Below are 18,114 nucleotides of genomic sequence, written 5' to 3'. Positions count from 1 at the left end.
CTCCTTGCTGGCCCAGCTAGCACTGGGCACGAAAACCCTTGCCACACTGGTGGGAGGGAGAGTGTGCACACCAACCCGGTCCGAGAAGTTGGGGAGATGCCAGGTGAGGGATGTGCAGGTGGCTCATGCTGAGCTGCTTTGTAAAACTCCAGGCATAAGGGGCCCTCACCGAAGACCCATAACGAGAGCACAGGTTTAGTGTGAACTGTTTAGGGACTGACTTGTCCCCCCTCCCCATTCATGTGTTGAAATCCCAACTCCCAGTACCTCAGACATAATATTATTTGGTAACAGTGTCCTTGAAGATATAATTAGTTAAGATGAGGTCTTATTGGAGGGGGCCCTAATTGAATAACTGGTATCCATATAAAAAGGAGATTTTTTAAGTATATTTTATTGATTATGCTATTACAGTTGTCCCATTTTTTCCTCCCCTTTATTCCCTTCCACCTACACCGCCCTCCCCCGCCACCAGCATTCCCCTGTCCCTTAGCTCATGTGCATGGGTCGTACATATACGTTCTTTGGCTTCTCCATTTCCTATACTGTTCTTAATGCTCCCGCCCCCGCCTATTTTGTATCTACCATTTATGCTTCTTATTCCCTGTACCTTTCCCCCTATTCTCCCCTCCTCCTCCCTGCAGATAACCCTGCCTGTGATTCTGTTCCTGTCCTAGTTGTTTTTTACTTTGTTTTTGTTTTTTGTTTTAGGTTCAGTTGTTGATAGTTGTTTGTTGGCATTTTACTGTTCATAGCTTTGATCATCTTCTTTTCCTTAGATAATTCCCTTTAACATTTCATATAATAAGGGCTTGGTGATGATGAACTCCTTGAACTTGACCTTACCCGAGAAGCACTTTATCTGCCCTTCCGTTCTAAATGAAAGCTTTGCAGGATAGAGCAGTCTTGGATGTAGGTCCTTGCCTTTCATGACTTGGAATACTTCTTTCCAGCCCTTTCTTGCCTGTAAGGTGTCTTTTGAGAAATCCGCTGACAGTCTGATGGGTACTCCTTGTAGGTAACAGTCTCAAAGGGAGAAACTTTGACACAGATGTGCTCAAGAGAGAAGGTCACGTGAAGACACAGGCAGAGGTCAGAGAGGTGCCACTGAAGACTGGCATAGAGACTGCCGCCAACCACCAGCAACTGGGAGACACAGGTGGACCAGATTGCTCCCCACGGCTCAGAAGGGAGCCAAACCTGCCCCCATCTTGATTCAAACTTCTTGCCCCACGAACAGTTTGAAAACAACTTTAGATTGTGTAGGCTCCCCAGTTTGTCCCCAGTCCCCTGGGAGACTGCTAAGCTGGAGAGATGCCCCAATGAATGATTTGAAAGCTCATCGAGATGGCTAAGGTGGGGTGCACATGGAATCAAAGTTGGTGGGCTACAGCCCTGGTTCACACACAGCCCCAGTCCCTCCCTAAGGCTCTTTGGAGGCGGTTCCAGACCAGGAACAGCTCACCCTCACCACACGCCTGATGCCATGGGCAGTCTCTGGTGCCTGCCTGGGGAGACAGAAGAAGTTAGATCTTAAGCCTAGTGTTACCTCCACCGTAGGGATGCATTGTGACTTTCATGGGCCTTGAACATTTAGTTTTTTTGTGGGCTCCTTCCTTCATTTAAAAATTACACTGAATTTATTTGATAACTTCATTAGTGTACAAATAAGTATAACCTATGCTAGGTCCATCATTATATACAGGGGTGGGCAAAGGTAGGTCTATTGTTGTGCATACGGAAAAATAACATAATGATTAATAAAAATAATACAAGAATAAACTCTTTTTGCATACTCACAACTGTAAACCTATTTTTGCCACAACCCTGTATTCATTACTTATTATATTCATTTTTATCTTCTAATTATAAGAGAAATTAAAGTGAAAACGATTCTGTGGGCCCCTAGAAGGCTCGTGGGTTCCAGGTACTGCACCTACTCTTCCCACCGGTTGAGTCACCCCTGCCTCACAGATGTAACAAGAGGGCCATTGAGAGTCAAAGGTCCTGCCTTCCCTGTTTGATTTTTGCCACCAAGAAAGCGAGTCTCGGAAAGATCTATGAACGAGTATGTTGTATCTCAACTACTTCTCCGTCATTTAAAAGGTATGCAATCACGGCACAGGCTGCATTTCTTATGTCAAAAAGTCCAAAGTTTGCCTTACACTTTCCCTTTACCTCAGGATGAACCAAAACATAAATACTCCCAGGTATAGACAGAGAGCTACAATGTATTAGCTGCCACCACCTGCAAGAATGGGACCATAAATCCACGCCCCTCTCGGCGAGGCAGCCGTGGTACGCTGTCAGGACTGTATATAAAACATGCCCCTGTGCACTGTATTATCGGCCCTCCTGATTTACTGTATACACAGTCTCCAAGTTAAACACCAGCAGAAGCGCCCGAAAATGTATTCTCGTGCAGTCCCTGTCTGAAAACCGCATTGCCCGAGTAATGTCTGCTCATTCATCACTGACTTCCTGACACCCGAGTGTCATTCTGAGAAATACATCCCCACAGTAGCACCTCGGGAAACTCGTGAACACAGAGAAGGGGAAGCTGAGTCTCCAGATTTAAGGCCCAGGCATCTAAAAAGTGACCATGTTTCAAAAACGAGACCAAGCAATTCCAACACTTGGTATCTGTCTCCTTTTTAGTGGGGCTCACAGCACCTTCCCTAATGTAATATTTGAATCTATCTTCCTTTTATGCATGCCTCCTAGCAATAGGAGCAGTGATAACAAATTGAATTAAAAACCCACACTAAATGGTTCTCCCCAGAAACCATTAGGAAGCGTCTGTGTTTGTCTGCACAGCATTCCAACGACTTTCTGGGGAAGAGGCAGGGGCACAGATTTCTGGTCAGGGACAACACGCCAAAACGCAAGAATTGGAGGCAGAAAGCAATCCCCAGTCACAGGCTTCTGTCAGTACAAGGATGGGAGAGGCATGGTGCAAGTGCACCTGTTTTGCAGAGTGAACTGGGTTTGAACATAAGGTTTGCAGCGACTGTACAGATGACATCTTGGGAGGCTGATTCCTCATGGACAGTGAGGTGGGCAGTCAAATGGGAACTGTCTCCACCACCTCCCTCCTAACAGGCCCCTGCTCTTGTTCAGGTAACTACTTACCCAGCACTGGCTTCAAGGACATGTAACCTATGCAGTCTAGAATCTTTAAAAGATAATGTATAGAGGTTGCCATGGTTATAAACTTATCAAGTTATAATTCTGTACTTTCCTGGGCAAGAACCTAAAAAGGAGAAGACAAGCAATTTGGGGAGAGAGCAGCACCAGAAGTCAAGTTCATCTGTGACTTAAGTCCTCCGTGATTTTGTAGGCTAGCTACTCACCACATGAAGGCAAATCAGAGTAAGAAGACATAAAAGATTTCATTTCAAAGCCCCCTGAAATTGCCAGTCCTACTCTATAGCCGATTCTCAGCAGAGTAGGAAATGGAAGAGGATGCAGGGAGATGATGCTGTCGGACAACAATGAGCTTTAAGAAGACAGAGGAACCTTTGCTTCTGAATGGCGGGAAGCAGGTGCTTCCCCAGGGCACGGATTCTGTCTAGTCCTTAGATTAGAACTCTCTCTCAGTTCAGTGGCACCTGGAACAATGCAGAGGCCAGAACCCGACTCACAACCTGCTCCCAGCACCTCTCTGTGGTCGGGATTGGAGTTCATCGGACACTGAGGACTCACGCCTCCTGGGGCTGCTGATCACATCATGGAGTTCACACAGCTGACCGTCCACTCTCACTTCCCTGCTTTGGTTACGTGGGCACAACAGATGAAGACTTTCCCCCTTTTGGTGTAATTCTTCACTTCCTCCCTCACATGGTTCAAACGGCATTGAATCCGGTTATCTGAGACCGTGTTCCCCACATGCACACCAGTCTCAATTTATTTCTGTTTAAAATACTTGTATGAAAATGAATGGATCCTAAAATCTCTGTACTTGGCAGGTAACTTGCCTAATGTGGTCAAGAAGTATGAACAACTCATCTAAAGGATGTTATCAACTGCAAAGATCTAAACTACTTAGCTTTTAAAATTCATATCTTCCCAACAATGGGATCAGTTGCGTAACTATTATCAATAGCGATGCTCCTGTGGTGTTCTGCTATTTGCACTGGAGACAACTTCTTCCTGGCCTGGGGACCCCGGAGGAGGATGGGGCCCCTTTGCAAAGTCAGCAAGGTAGAGAGTGAGGCCAGAGGAAGGTTTTCTTCTTAGGATGTGTCTCCAATGCAGTTGCAGACAACACTTTGGCAAGTAGAGTAAATAATTTCTTAATTACCAAGACAGTTGCAGTTTTTACTGGAGTTACACTGGAGATGATTTCATTTAGCAGGAGTTAATTCACACGAGGAATTTATTCAACTTTGTAACTTTGCCGTGGGGAGTTATTTACGAAACAACTAACAGGGAGGCTGGGAAGAGGCCCCTGGATGCTGATAACTGGCCACACAGGAGCCGAAGGGGTTGGGACGGTCTACTTGGCAACACCAGCCAGCAGCTCTGTGCTGCTGAGCCACCTTGGTCACAAAAGCCGTGCTGTTGTGTGAATGGTGTGTGCCAGAGGCTACTGCGGGCATGAGCGGGTGCAGCAGGTACCTTGGCTTGTAACGGATCACTTTCCATCTGCATCCCACAGCATTACTGCCAGTGCCCCTGGCCGCATGCACCAGAGGGAAAAACTTAGCTGAAATTGGTGTCGTGGTAACATAATATCGTGATTGTACGTACTGCCAATGAATGGTGCACTTAGATATGACTAGAATGGCAAATTTCATGTCGTATATATTTTAACTCAGTAAAATGTACTTATGAAGAATTTTTAAAAAGAGTGATATATAGGATATATAGGAGTGATGTATAAAAAGTGATGCGTGTGTGTGTATATATGATTATATATATAGGCCATTTTTATGTCTTCTTTGGGGAAAAAATGTCTATTCATTTCCCCCATTTTTAAAGGACTTTATTTTTAGAGAAAGGAGAAGGGAGGGAGAAAGAGAGGGAGAGAGACATCAGTGTGTGGTTGCCTTTCATGCGCTCCCTACTAGGAACTGGCCTGCAACCCAGGCATGTGCCCTGACCGGAAATCCAACCAGCAACCCTTTGGTTTGCAGGCCAACTTGAGCCACACCACCCAGGGCTTTTAAAAAAGATTTTATTTGCTCCCTTTTTAACTAGATTGTTTGTTCTTTAGCTGTTGACGTGTATGAGTTCTTTACATATTTTGAATATTAACCCCTGACCAGATACATGATTCGCAAATATTTTCTCCCATTTCACAGGTTGTTTGTTCATTTTTGTTGACAGTTTCAAGCAACAACCCGAAATGAATTTGTAGCCATAAAATTTCCTGTTGTCACAGAGCCATTCAAGCCTGTCAATTTTCAGTCTAGCAGGGGCTCAAGTGATTAAGAAAGAGTTTGCTTTTCTGTCACAGAACACAAATTCTCTGGAAGCTCAGAAGGAATGATTTCACACACTCTGGTTTTTTGTTATGGCTACTTCAAGGGTTGCAATACAAACTCCTAAAGGAAAGAGCATACTTTCCCTCCTAAAAACCTTAAAATAACAAGAGCGTGAGCAGCAGGGACATCATTCAGCCGATGCTGCGCTGCTTCTTCAAAGGAGACGCGTGAGCCTCGGAGGGAGGAGGACCAGGCTCCAAAGGCCAACCAACCACAGAGCCCAGCGCCAAAAAATCACCTCGTTCCCACTCCAGGGCATTTCAGGATGGTTTCTCCTCTGTCACAAGATTTTTTTTTCTCTTTTAAGTTTACCAACCTCCACACACACGAGAGTTGGAGTGCCGAGGAAAGTGTGGAGGTCACACTTGCCAAACTGCAGCAGAGGCTGGGGTGGCTGGTGGGCCAGGGGCTGCTCTGGACCTTGGCCTTCGCCTCCTCTTTGACCCTGGCCATTTGCCACCACCAGTCAGAAACAGACCCCACACCGAAGATGACTTCCGTCCTGACTCTAACACAGAGGATCCTTTTTAAAAGCTTCATAGCCTATGAAGAGGATTTTAACTGCTCTCTCAGAGGCTGTATCAGAATCAAGGAGGGTTGTGTTGTTTTCTTTCCTCTAAACTACGGTCATTCACGGCCCACCCCCTCCAAACAGGCGCAGTTCCTGCTGAGGATAAGCCCCCACTCCCTGGTGAGAGGACTGGGGTGCACGTGGCAGAACTTGTATCCAATGTCCAGTTGCCAGCGCTGGGTCTGCACCGGCGCCCCTCCCACCATGTCCCAGGGCTCCCAGCTCACGTGGAAACCAGGAGCAGGGGGCGGTCTCCGCTCTGCCACCTCAGGGCCAGGTCACCTCACCCCCTACCCCCCACAGTCACTGCCAGCATTTGGGGTGTTGGGAAGGCCAGGGAGACAACAAGGTGAGAGCAGGTTGAGAATGCAGAGTGCAGAATGTAATTCATTAGCATTATGAGTAGTAATTGTATCCACCATGAGCGCTAATGTGGTACAGCACGGGGTCTGGAGACGGAAGGAGGCTGAATGTGAAACAGTGACAAGGTAATGATGCCCTGCTTTAGGAGAAAAAGGCTCCTACTTCTTGCTATACGAAGGAGGAAACTATGGAAATTAAGGAGTGAGTTGCAGGTAGGCTGTGCTCTGAGAAGCCTGAACACACGTGGAGGCAGACTCGTTACAACTTCGTGTCACAGGGGCAACCGTGTTCTTTCCAAAAGGGACTGTGAGCACCAGGACTTTCTCTCGGGTGTCACCCGCGTCTGTTACAGTTTTTCCATAAAATAAAAGACACACATTTCATTTTCACCACTAACTTTATTGATTTGGATATTTTGGATGTGTCAGCCATCTCCTGCTATTGGTTTCTAGTGGGTAGAGGCCAGGGGTGTTGCTAAACACCTTCTGGTGCATAGACAGCCCCACAGCAGAGAATTATGTGGCCAAAATGTCAACAGGACCAAGGAACTTTGCAGACCATTTTTGAGCACCTTCTCATACATGGCACAAATCTTTTTTTGCATTTCAGTCATGTCTTTACCTTTCTTGAAATAATAAAGCATAACATCCTGAACATGTTGTGTATTTCCTTCCATCTTCAACATTAAAATGGCTGAACAAAAATTCACCGATTTTGATGTTTTTTTAAAAAATGCACACGGATATGACAGCTGTCACAATGCAATCTAACAGAATTGTTTTGAATGAACTTAAAGACAAATAGGCACTCCTAGAGTCACTGTGTGGAATAAATTAAATGAACTTTTCGGCCACCTCAGTATCTCCTTGCGTGGTTTCCCTCTGACTCTTTATTGTACTGGGAAATCATGTGGGCTATTGAACAGAAAGAGGACAAAGACCATACCAGCACGGACCAGGCTGTGGTGACAGACAGCAGCAGTGTGTACGTGCTCTCGCAGTGACGGCGGACCAAGCCAGTCGGGTTCCCTCAAGGACGTGCTGCTGTCTTTTGTCAAGGTGTCACGCACTATTTTCAAAGACAACTTTGAGTTTTCAGATATTAATATATCTGAAAAATAATTACACCAATGCCTACACAGACGTGTTGGGGTTGTTTGATATTCTTGTAGTATTTTAAGTCCTTTACGTAATCGGATTAAGCAACATGAACACGTAAGTCCAGAGCGAAAGGCCACTGTCATACCCAGAAAGAGACCAGCATTAGCAAACAAATTAATTCCTGGGTAAACCAGAGAGCAAGCAGTTAAGGCTTTGATCAAAGGCTTATTATTGTCAAACCATCTCCCAGTTAAATTAAAGACGGATCTCCTGGAACGAATCCATGGAAACATCACACCGCCTCCCTCACGGCCAAGGGACCCACAGAAGGAAACGTGCCGTCGAAGCTGCTGACTTGCCAAGGGAGAAAAAGCACATACTGTGAGCCTGGGGAGGACTGATGCCCCGTTTTGAAAGTTTGCTGTTTTCCCCTTTCATGACTTTGGGTAAATGACTTCAGCACCTTTGAGCAGAGTGCTGCTTTTCCTGCACGATAAAAACGGCTATTATGTCCGTTGATCATGCAGAAGCGCCACGAGGCTTCATTTATTAGTTAATGTTTGTACTGCATTCTGCAGCTCTCAGACGGAAGGTGTTACAGAAACACAGAGCAGCCATGTATTATCTAAACATCTGCCTCTTCGAATAGCTCTCTAGAAAGTGTGCATTGTCTCAGCACAAACGATTCCTACAGAAACGGATGATTTTGTCCAGGTCTTTCCTGGCCATAGATCACCTCCCCCTCCCTTCAGTTCGCAGACTCTCCATGCAGCTGTGGTTTCCATCTTGTCCCTGGAACGGTCACTGTGCACACTGCTCGCTGGTGGGAGCACAGCAGTCACACTGCCCTTCCCCCCACCACGTCTGCTCTCTGCGTTCTTCACTCCCCAAAGCTCTGACAATCTGGCTCTTCCCACGATGCATCATTTCCCACCTGGCCATGTTACCGCTCACCCAGGGGCTTGGTGTTTTCAAACTTGGTAGCAAAAACAGAGAAATTACTTAAAAGGTTCTTGAAAGTAAAAGAAGAAAATGTGAAAAAAAATCTAGAATGGTCCAAGTTTGAACATGTCTGATGACATTAAATTAACTGATGAACTGTTAAAGATTATACCGAAGATTATTTCTGCTACTCTTAATGCTGCCCATAATTTTGTTCAAACTCTGGCAAGTACCCCAAGAGCACATAGATATTTATTCCTACAGAAACCCCACAGTCCCAACATGGATCTACTTGGATTTAAGTAACTTCTTTTCCAAATACAAACAAAGAAAATGAATAATAAATTATGTTAACATAGCTTTCAAAGGTTTCCTCTTCCCAAATTTTACTTACACTTCAATTTTGAGTATTTTTCGCTGCTTATTATTCTTCAGTGCGATATCTTGTGGTTATGTGAGTGCCTTAAAACGTACCCAGGATTTTTCAGTTAGGTTATAAGATGCACATTCCTGATACACCCTATGTGACCTTTTGCATCTGGCTTCTTTTCACTTCGTTTTCCAGATGTTCCCAGGTTCATTTAATGCTGTGATATGTATCAGATCTTCATTAACTTTCACAAATATTCCATTGTATAGACGTATTACCTTTCATTTATCCATTCATCAGCTGATGGGTTTTTTGGGTTGTTTCTACTTTTTGGTTACTACAAATAATGCTGTTATGAACATTCATGTGTAAGTTTTTGTGTGTATACGTTATTTTGAATACTTTGGGTATATACCTGGAGTAAAAATGCTGTCACATGGTAACTGTACATGGTACCTTTGGAGGAACTGCCCAATTGCTTCTCCCAAAGCAGCTGCACCATTTTTATAATGCCACCAACAATGTACAAGGTTCCAACTTTTCAACAGTCAACACATTCTTTTGTTTTAGCCATCACAGTGGCTATAAAGTGCTAACTCATGGTTTGTGGTTCCCTGATGGCTAATGATGTTGAGAATCTTTTTTATGTACTCAGCGGTCATTTGTATATTTTCTTTGGAAAAATATGTTCAATTATTTCGACTATTTTAAAACTGGGGTGTCTTCTATTGATGAGCTAGGATTTCTTCACATATTTTGGACACAACTCCCTTATCAGATACATGATTTATAAATATCTTCTCCCATTCTGTAGGTTGTCTTTTTACTTCAACTATGTCCTCTGATGCACACATTTTAATTTTGATTAAGTCCAATTCATCCATCTTTTTCTTTTGTTGCTTGTATTTTTTTGGTATTGTACTTAAGAAATCATTGGCTAATCCAAGGTCTGAAAGATTTACTGAATTCTAAGAATTCTATAGTTTTAGCTCCTTGATACATTGTGAGTTAATTTTTGTATACCATGTAAGGGCCAACTTCATCTTTTGCATGTGGATATCTAGTTCCAACTGTGTTTGTTGAACACAATTATTTCCCCATGAATACTGTACCCTTGCCAAAGGCGATGTGTGTTACAGTTTTAATTATGTTTATTTAGAACACAGCTCACGATTGATGGCATGTTAGATTTGATAGAAGTCTGGTACACTTAACTCCTGAAAGAAAAGCCCATATAAATGTGTACTTTCTTTTGTGAAGTGAAAAATCTATTTGTCTCAATAGTACTAACATTCCTTAAATATCAATGTGATGGGAAAAATTTATCATAAGTACGTATGTTTTCTTATGAAAGACATTAGTTTAAGACTTGAAGGTTTACACATACATAATCCTTGTTGTTAAATGTGAATGAAGACTGTCACCACAGAAGTAGCAATATGAGTTTAATGATCAGATAGAAAAATCCATGAATTCTACAAGCCAGATGAAGATCACCAAGAAGTTAATTTGACAGTGACGTAATGTCACAAGAAATAGTACTGTAAGCACCGATGAAGTTTTTTGAGTAAGGAAATTAAGGAGATTTTCCATATCCAGACTTTAATATGTATACATTGTGTGGAATATAAAATGAGAATAAGCTTAATTGTTTGGGATCAACTTGGAAGTTTGAGAAAGGCAAAAACTCAAGTCTACGTTCATGGTAACTTCCTGCTGGATGTCCTGATGAACTCATGAGAGCCACAGAGTCTGAAGACAACCACTCATAAACATACTGAGATCTGTTTAATAGTTTTTGAAGATTTTTTCCTGTAAAATGGCTTGTATTTCCACAGGTACAATAGTGAAGAAATAATTTTTCAATTTGACATGAAATATAAAAGAACAGTTTTACAAATATAGCCATAAAATTTAACCACTCATAACACTATACATGGTAAATATGACCACCCCTTCACTTCCAGCCTATTGAACACAGAGAAGGAATCTGTCACCTCGGCTTTAAAAGAAAAAAAACAACTTCCCTTTCACTGAGTTTATTTTGTTTAGAAGTAGTTAAACAGAACTGGAAAAATATTTGCTTTTCCCTGTCTTCCTCTAGGGATTGTTCATGAGGGCTGCAATTTACTTGAGAGGATATAAGTTTCATAAAAAAGACATACTGAAACTTCTTGTTTTACTACTTCAATAATTCTTACATTCTTTTCCAAAGATCCTCAAGTGTTCTCATGAGCCTTTGACTGGGTCATGAAGGGTCGCACTCTGCTTCCAGCACTAAAGGAGGAACCTCACACCTTCTGCCCACGAAGGCTGCACTGTGGGCACACAAGGCCGACAGGCAAGGGAATGGAGCTGAGCCTGGCCCAAACTCCAGGTTCTGCAGCTTGTCTGTCAGAAATCCCCGTCACCAGGCAGGACTGCATGAAGGCAACTAGGGGTTAGCCAGCTTACACAGCGGTGTGATCACAGCCTTCATGCAAATCCAGAGACCCGAATGGCTTTAAAAAAGGAAGTTAATCAAAATCACAGAAGGGCATGTCATAATTCTGTAACCCATGTTATCCTTAAATTAAGAAGGGGCAAATGTTTTCCTTAAACTCTTAAAAGTGCCCAAACAACAATACTGAACTCCCACATAACAGGGATTTGAGTTTTTCTATGCAAGCAAAATAAAGCCTTGAAACTTTATGAAGAGTTTTCCTCAACTTTCCTGATCAGTATATGCAATAACTTAAAACAGTTTCCCTATTGACGCCAGAAATACATTCTACTACAATCATGTGTATGCCGGTTCCTGGCACATTTCTGCATCCAGATTCATTAGTCTCCTTAATGGAGCCCGTCATGTTTCCAATGGCTTTCTCCTTTCCTAGACCCTGACCCTGAAATTCTATAACCAGTTACATCACATGGCTTCCCTGAGGCACAAAGGTACCAGACTCTATAATTAACTATCAAGGAATGATAAATATGCTATTTATATTAAAAGATTTTAATTCTTTTGGGCCACAGTGGGGAGGGGAACCCCAGAAAGCTTAATACTTACTCTGCAGTGTGAACTGTAGCCCTTTTTGCAAAAAGCATAACCAAATAAGGGAAATGTCAAGAGTTGCAGCGTGCACGACCTGGTAGCACCGAGTATTAATAAAAAATGCCAGACTAGAAAAATATTGAGTTGTATCCCATTCATTCTGATTTTTTTTTTTTTTTTTTTTTTTAGTAAACAACTGAAAAAAATATCTATGGGAATACATCTCTGGGACCGAACTTCTAGAAACCTATTCACAAAAGGCATTTCGGGCAGGCCGAGCTCAGGATAATGGGTCAGTAATTTCCTGTGAACATACATGGGGGCGGGAGACTCACCCTTTCATGTGATGCAAGACGTTAACAAAAGTGACCTTTGAGAAGTTACCTTTTCTGAACTCTATTACTCTGCTTTGGTGAGCTGGAGTTCTTTATTCTTACACACTAACTTGCTCTCAACTCAAAAAGAAATCTCAATAGCCCGAACTGTAAAGGAATCCGACTAGATGGGGCCGAGAAGTGTCCTTGCTGCACACTTGCGCCCCTCTGCGGTTTCTTAGGCAAGGTGAGAGGGGACCTCACGTGGCGGGCAGAGGACAAGATGCGGCACCGACAGAGGGTGGCTCACTGGTACCCCTTCCAAGACTTTAGAATTTATTACCCACATTTCAACTTTTTAGCTATCCGGCTTTGCTAAAAGTCAGAAACTTTTCAGGTTGGAAGATAATTTTGTTTTGGGACATATGTTGTACGCAGAACTGCTAGACTTATATATACTTCTTGAAATGGAAAATTGTATCAGACCATCTTTCTGGGAAAAAATTGATAGGAAAAATACAGCCTTTCCATGTGCAAGACTATTTGTGCTTTTAGGGTGTCCAGAGTCCTCAAACCACCTTCTCCAGCAAAATAAGGGACCGTGTGCCTCCACGATCGGTTTGTGGAGCCCAAAGAATCCAGACGGAAAGGACACACTCTGTCAATGAAAGCTGAACACTGGAGACTCTGTCTGGCTAAATCAGAAGGCATGTGATGTATCATTTAGGCAACGCCATTGCTTCCTCTCTGTCTGCAGAGAGAGTATGCTTCACAGAGCAGAGTAAGCTACCAGAGGACCGTTGTTGGATTTTCACATCACTCCAAACCTACTAAAACAAAACACCTCCTTCTAAACAGTAATTTCCATGAAAAAGAAAAGCTATTTTGCAACTGAGAGGTTTAACTTCTTATATATAAAGTCAAATTAAGCAGCAGCAGTCAAGCGTAATATATCTTACCACTTTAAGGAAAAGGACATTCAAAAATGGGCTAGAAAATAGGTAAAATATTTGCCAGTAGGCAAAACAGGGAAAAACCAATTCAAGTATGGATATAGTATATTAGAACCATATAAATTAGACAGCTTTACAAAAGTTAAGGAAAGTGTAGCACAAATGTGCAATGGTCAATTAGGAGGATGTCCGTTTAAATAAATACTCCTTCCAGGTGGCAGGGGTCTGTTTCATCTCTGCCAGCTTTGTCCTAAAGGATCTTCCCATTCTGGGAGCAGTGATAGGCCAGTACCACACAGAATGAGCATCCAGGAATTATTATTCCAAGTGAAATGAAAATAACAGAGAGGGATGGAGGCGCTCATCTGAAATTCTGATTTAATTAATCCTCAGTAAACACTCATTTGCGCTCTTTAAATCAGGAATTTCCAATGATCTCTGCAGATGCACCACTTGGTGCTGTGTGTGTCTAATGATCCCATTTAAATGTGGCTTGATTTGCAAACATTCTCAAGACTTCCCGCTTACAGGCTGTGAGGGAAGGTGACAGATGGCGGAGAGGGAGTGGATACACACGCCTGTGTCATTGTGGTATGTCGCTCTCAGGCTCACGGAATTTTGGCTTTCTTAAGGAAAAAAAAATTATGAAACCCCAACAAGTGTTTTGAAAAAGTACGATCTCACTTTTAATCACTCTTAAATCTTAAACAGTTTGGTAACAAGCAAGCCAACTTGCTGTCAGAGTACCTAGGCTGTGCTTCCCGCTGCAATGATCACCAATGGTGGAAGAATTTCTAAGAGTGGCTACCTTTTAATCAACCCAACAGTTCTGGCCGTGCACAATGAGTATCAGGACAAAACGTATTAGAAAGAAATAACAAAAGGCAGACTACAAAGTTAGGGAAAATTCTTTGTTTGAAGTGCCAAGGTATTTGGTGAATGTGTATATAAAATAATTAAATTCCACCCAAGTAAATAGGAAAAAAAACAGGACAACATGAATATTTTCTCCCCCAAACAAAAGAAAAATAAATCAAAAAAGAAGCTCCTGATTTCAAAACCACAGCCCATGCCTAAGGTCCCCTGCCCACCACTGCATTTTACAGAGCCGCCCCTCTGGTGTCTGGTTAGGTGCTCGCTTGCACCAGGCATTCCTGGACACCACCTGTCCTTCAGGCACTACCTACACCCTGCAGCGACAGAGGTGGTGTATTGTGAGCCAACAACTTTTGAATACAGTTCTTCATTTGTAAAATATGACTTAAAGTGTTACCCAAAGCTACAAAGGAAAAAAAAGTTTATAAACCCAAGGTTAAAATAAAAGCATGGTGTTTTAAATTCAATTATTACAAAGATGTGGTTTAATCAAGCAGACTTCAATGACGATGCTGCTGTTCTGAGCATGCAACACACCACTGATATCTGTTAATTCCCAGCATGTTTCATCACTGTGTTCCCTCTCTCCTCCCAGCCTCGCCCCCCACCCCTTAATAAACAGCATTATAAAAAGGTAAAATCGAGAGTTAGTGGCAAAAATCTTCACAGTAACTTGTTAATAAAGTTGTAGATGGCTGTCAAGGGCATCAGTCAACTGGACCCTGGAAAATTAATTTGATGCAGTTCTGCTCCCCAACCAGCTGCGTGGCACAGAAAGGGCAGGCAGCATGAAACGCGTGAGTTCCGTGAGGCAGCGGGATCTGAGACCAGTATTTTGCAGACTTCTCCGAGCACACGTGTCCACAGGGGGTGAAAGCGTGTGTGGGTGGTCCCGCATCTACATAAAAACCGGCCTCGCAGCCAAGCCACAGAGGCACGTATGGGCCCACAGTTCTGCACATGGGACACTCCCTCTCGTTGGCCTCCGTGTCACTCCGGTGGCCCCAGTTGTGGTACCCGTGCACGTGGCCGCAGCTGAGGTAGGCCCAGGGCTGCTTCTCCTCCACCACTTCCTTCCTGTTGATGCTGGGGAAGGCCAGGGTGTTGAGCCCCACGGGGCACTGTGGCCGGGCCGCGTTGATCTCCTGACGCAGGGCTTCTATGTGTTTCTGTGTCGGAGCGTGGAAAAGGCCGTCCGCTGTCCTCCAGAGAAGGGTGGCCCCGCACAGGTCAATGAGGGAGCCATCCTGCAAGACGTTGGTCTCAGTTTCCACCTGGAACAAATTCGGTGGACAGGCATTTAGAAGCGAATGGCAAATGGCTCTGACACTCTTCCCTCTCCAAACGAACAGGTCCCCTTTGAAGTAAGCTCAGGGAGGCAGTTTATCACACCAAAGACAGGTCTGGGGGAGCAACTGTGTCCCCGAGCCTCAGTTTCCTCAACTGAGCATTGGATACAACACACACACACTACAGGAGCAAAGCCCTAAGTGCAATCTCCCTAGCTGAGTGTTCAGTTAACACAGCAGCAACTTCAATGAGCACCAGTCTTGGATTTTTACTTCCCCTCCTCCAGTCAGCAACATAATTGCTCTCTGCTGTCATCAGGGGGGGCAGGGACGTCCTACCAGCGCACCCAGTGAAGACCACGCTCGCTTCCCACAGTCAGCCTGGAAGACCCCACGGGGCCCTGTGCTCACGACTGCAGTGATCCCCACGGCTCCTGCTGACCCCCGGCTCCCAACAATGTCTTTTATCCTGCATTTGCAGCGCCTGGGGCAGAACTGCTCCATTGGAGCCTCCATTTCTGAGAGGACAGCCGGGCTGGGCCGGGCTGAGCACCAGGCACTCGCAGGCTGAGGAAGAGCCGACAGGAAGCACAGGCAGCCCAGCAGGAATCTGACCGCGGCCTCTGTGTGCAGCGTGAGACCAATACCCACGCCCCCCACCCCTGAAGAGCCCCATTCCTTAGCAGTGGGAGCCAGACAGGCCTGGCTGAAGGTTAACAGGTGCGGCCAGTGCTGTCTTTGTGCGGCCCCTTCACCACAGTGTCTGCGAGTGTGGACTCTGGAGCCTGGGTCTGAACTCCTGCTTGGTCACTTCCTGCTCTGAGACCCGGGGCAGTTAAACTCCTGGCCTATCAATTTCCTCTTCTGTAAAACGTAGACAGATGAGGGACTTTAAGGGTTAAAAAGTTAATACAAATAAAATTCTTGGAACAGTGTCTGGAACGCAAGAAGCGCTGTGTAAATGTTTGCTACTGTGACTTTGATGATGACAAAGTCAGATACTGTTTTTAAAGGGTTTTCCTAGAGCAGACATTTGAAAAAGGTACCGTCATGAGCCAGCAGGCAGGACAGGAGACACGCCAGGAGGAGGCACAAAAAGCTCAACACCACATGCACTGAGGGGACAAGGAGCTCAACAAGGTTCCACAGGTGGCTGAACAGGGTTCACGGTGTGGGGGCAGGACAAGAGGCCCAGACTGGAGAGGTTGCTTGGCCTCGGTACCCAAAGGGAGTCAACAGGGAGTTTTACGAAGCTATGAAAGGATGCATTTGCCTCTCCTAAGGTCCCTTCCAGAGGTGTGGGGGACAGATTGGCTGGATACAGACTAGGGGTAGGAAACTGAGTTCTCTCTCCAGACCAAGAGGGTGGGTACGGTGCAGCAAAGAGAGTATCAGCGGCAACAAACAAGGGGCACAGGTATCAAGGGTGGAGGAATCAGACTCACGGCCCTTAGCTCCCAATTTAGGAAGAAAGACTTTTACGCATCTGGCTCCACTCACTATCTACCTAGAACGGGGTTTTCCATGGACAGGGGACCCAGCAGAAATGGCAGATTTGGGGGAAGGAGAGTGCGGTCAGTTTGCAGTTTGGGGGGTGCAGGGCCTATGGGCTGTGCAGTGTCTGTACTGCGATGCACAATGGCACGTGGGACCGCAGCCTCTGAGACGTGTGGCTCGGGGAAGGACATCTGGGGTTTATCAGCCCTGAGCTGAAGTCCTGCAGTGGACGGCACTGCTCATCAGGGTCCCTGGGAGGGCAGGGAGGACGGGGACAGAGCCAGGCTTCCCCCACTGAGGCTGGGGTACAGAAAGAGCCGTGTTAAGGGGAAGAGAGGTATGGGAAGATCAGAAATGGTCATTCTCTGGCTCAAAGGGCTGTGCTGGCTCTCCACTGCTGTCCGGGTGAATAAAGCCCAGACTTCTTACCATTCATGATACAGCCACTTGGCTTCTGTAGCTGGAGTGAACTGGGGGACAGGGCTGCCCCACGCTGAGGGCACGGGGTTCGAGCCTATGCACTGCCCGAAGCTAGACTGCCCAAAGGCACGCGCAGGAGTGCCCTCTGAACAGAATTCCCTACCACACCCGCTCACGTCCACCCTGCGGCTTGGCAACCTCCCACTGGTCGTTCAAGTCTCACTGGGACGTCACTGATTCAAGAATGCACAGCTACTACGTGGAAGAAGCAGGACTGGAAACTGTGGCCTGACTTTGAAACCATTAATATATTGTGGCTGCCCCAAGAGTAGCCTGTTTTCCCTTTTATTTTTCATTCCTTATGTGCTTCCTCCATCTCTCAACAAAATGTGTGGCTTTTCTCCAGAATACAGTGTGTTGGGGGCGGGATGATGAAGATACCACTGTGCAGAGGCAAGGGTTCGGATTTTCTTTTTTAAATTCTACAAAAACAGACAAACAAACGAACAAAACAGAGCAAGGAGAAGGCACAAGGAATAGAGAGGGCTGTGGGAGTGAGAGGCAGTTAGTGCCTAAAGGCCCCAGCATATCAGATGGCTGAGCTTAGAGGAGGGAATTCAAATCCCCATCTGCCACTTATGAGCCGGTGACAGCCTTTTAAAGCCTGGTTTCCTCACCTGTAAATGGTGACAGCGACAACACTGACCGCACTGGGTTGCTTTGAGTAACAGAGAGAATCCACACGAAGCACTTGGTACAGCCTACGTGTTGTGACAGTACGGTTATTTTCATAATTTCACCTAAAATTAGGTAGGTGAATCAACTGAACTGAATTTACCCAATTTTACAAAAAGCCAACATACTTTAATAAAATACCTCAAATACAATGTGATAAA

General features: G+C 44.8%; 1 protein-coding gene across 1 annotated transcript in view; it reads right to left on the bottom strand.

Annotated features, from left to right (window-relative positions):
- Window positions 1–10,604: 10,604 nt before the first annotated feature.
- The window catches only part of PELI2 (pellino E3 ubiquitin protein ligase family member 2), a 159,829-nt gene continuing 152,319 nt past the window's right edge, over window positions 10,605–18,114 (bottom strand). The window contains exon 6 of the mRNA XM_037054367.1: window positions 10,605–15,286. Coding sequence (XP_036910262.1) covers window positions 14,720–15,286 — 567 coding nt within the window. The 3' untranslated portion in view covers window positions 10,605–14,719. The remainder of the gene's footprint in view (window positions 15,287–18,114) is intronic.

This window comes from Sturnira hondurensis, unplaced genomic scaffold, assembly GCF_014824575.4.
Source record: "Sturnira hondurensis isolate 20B ecotype Veracruz unplaced genomic scaffold, ASM1482457v3 Scaffold0008196, whole genome shotgun sequence".
NCBI classification, from domain to species: Eukaryota; Metazoa; Chordata; class Mammalia; order Chiroptera; family Phyllostomidae; genus Sturnira; species Sturnira hondurensis.
This window is presented reverse-complemented; position numbering and strand designations above follow the sequence as displayed.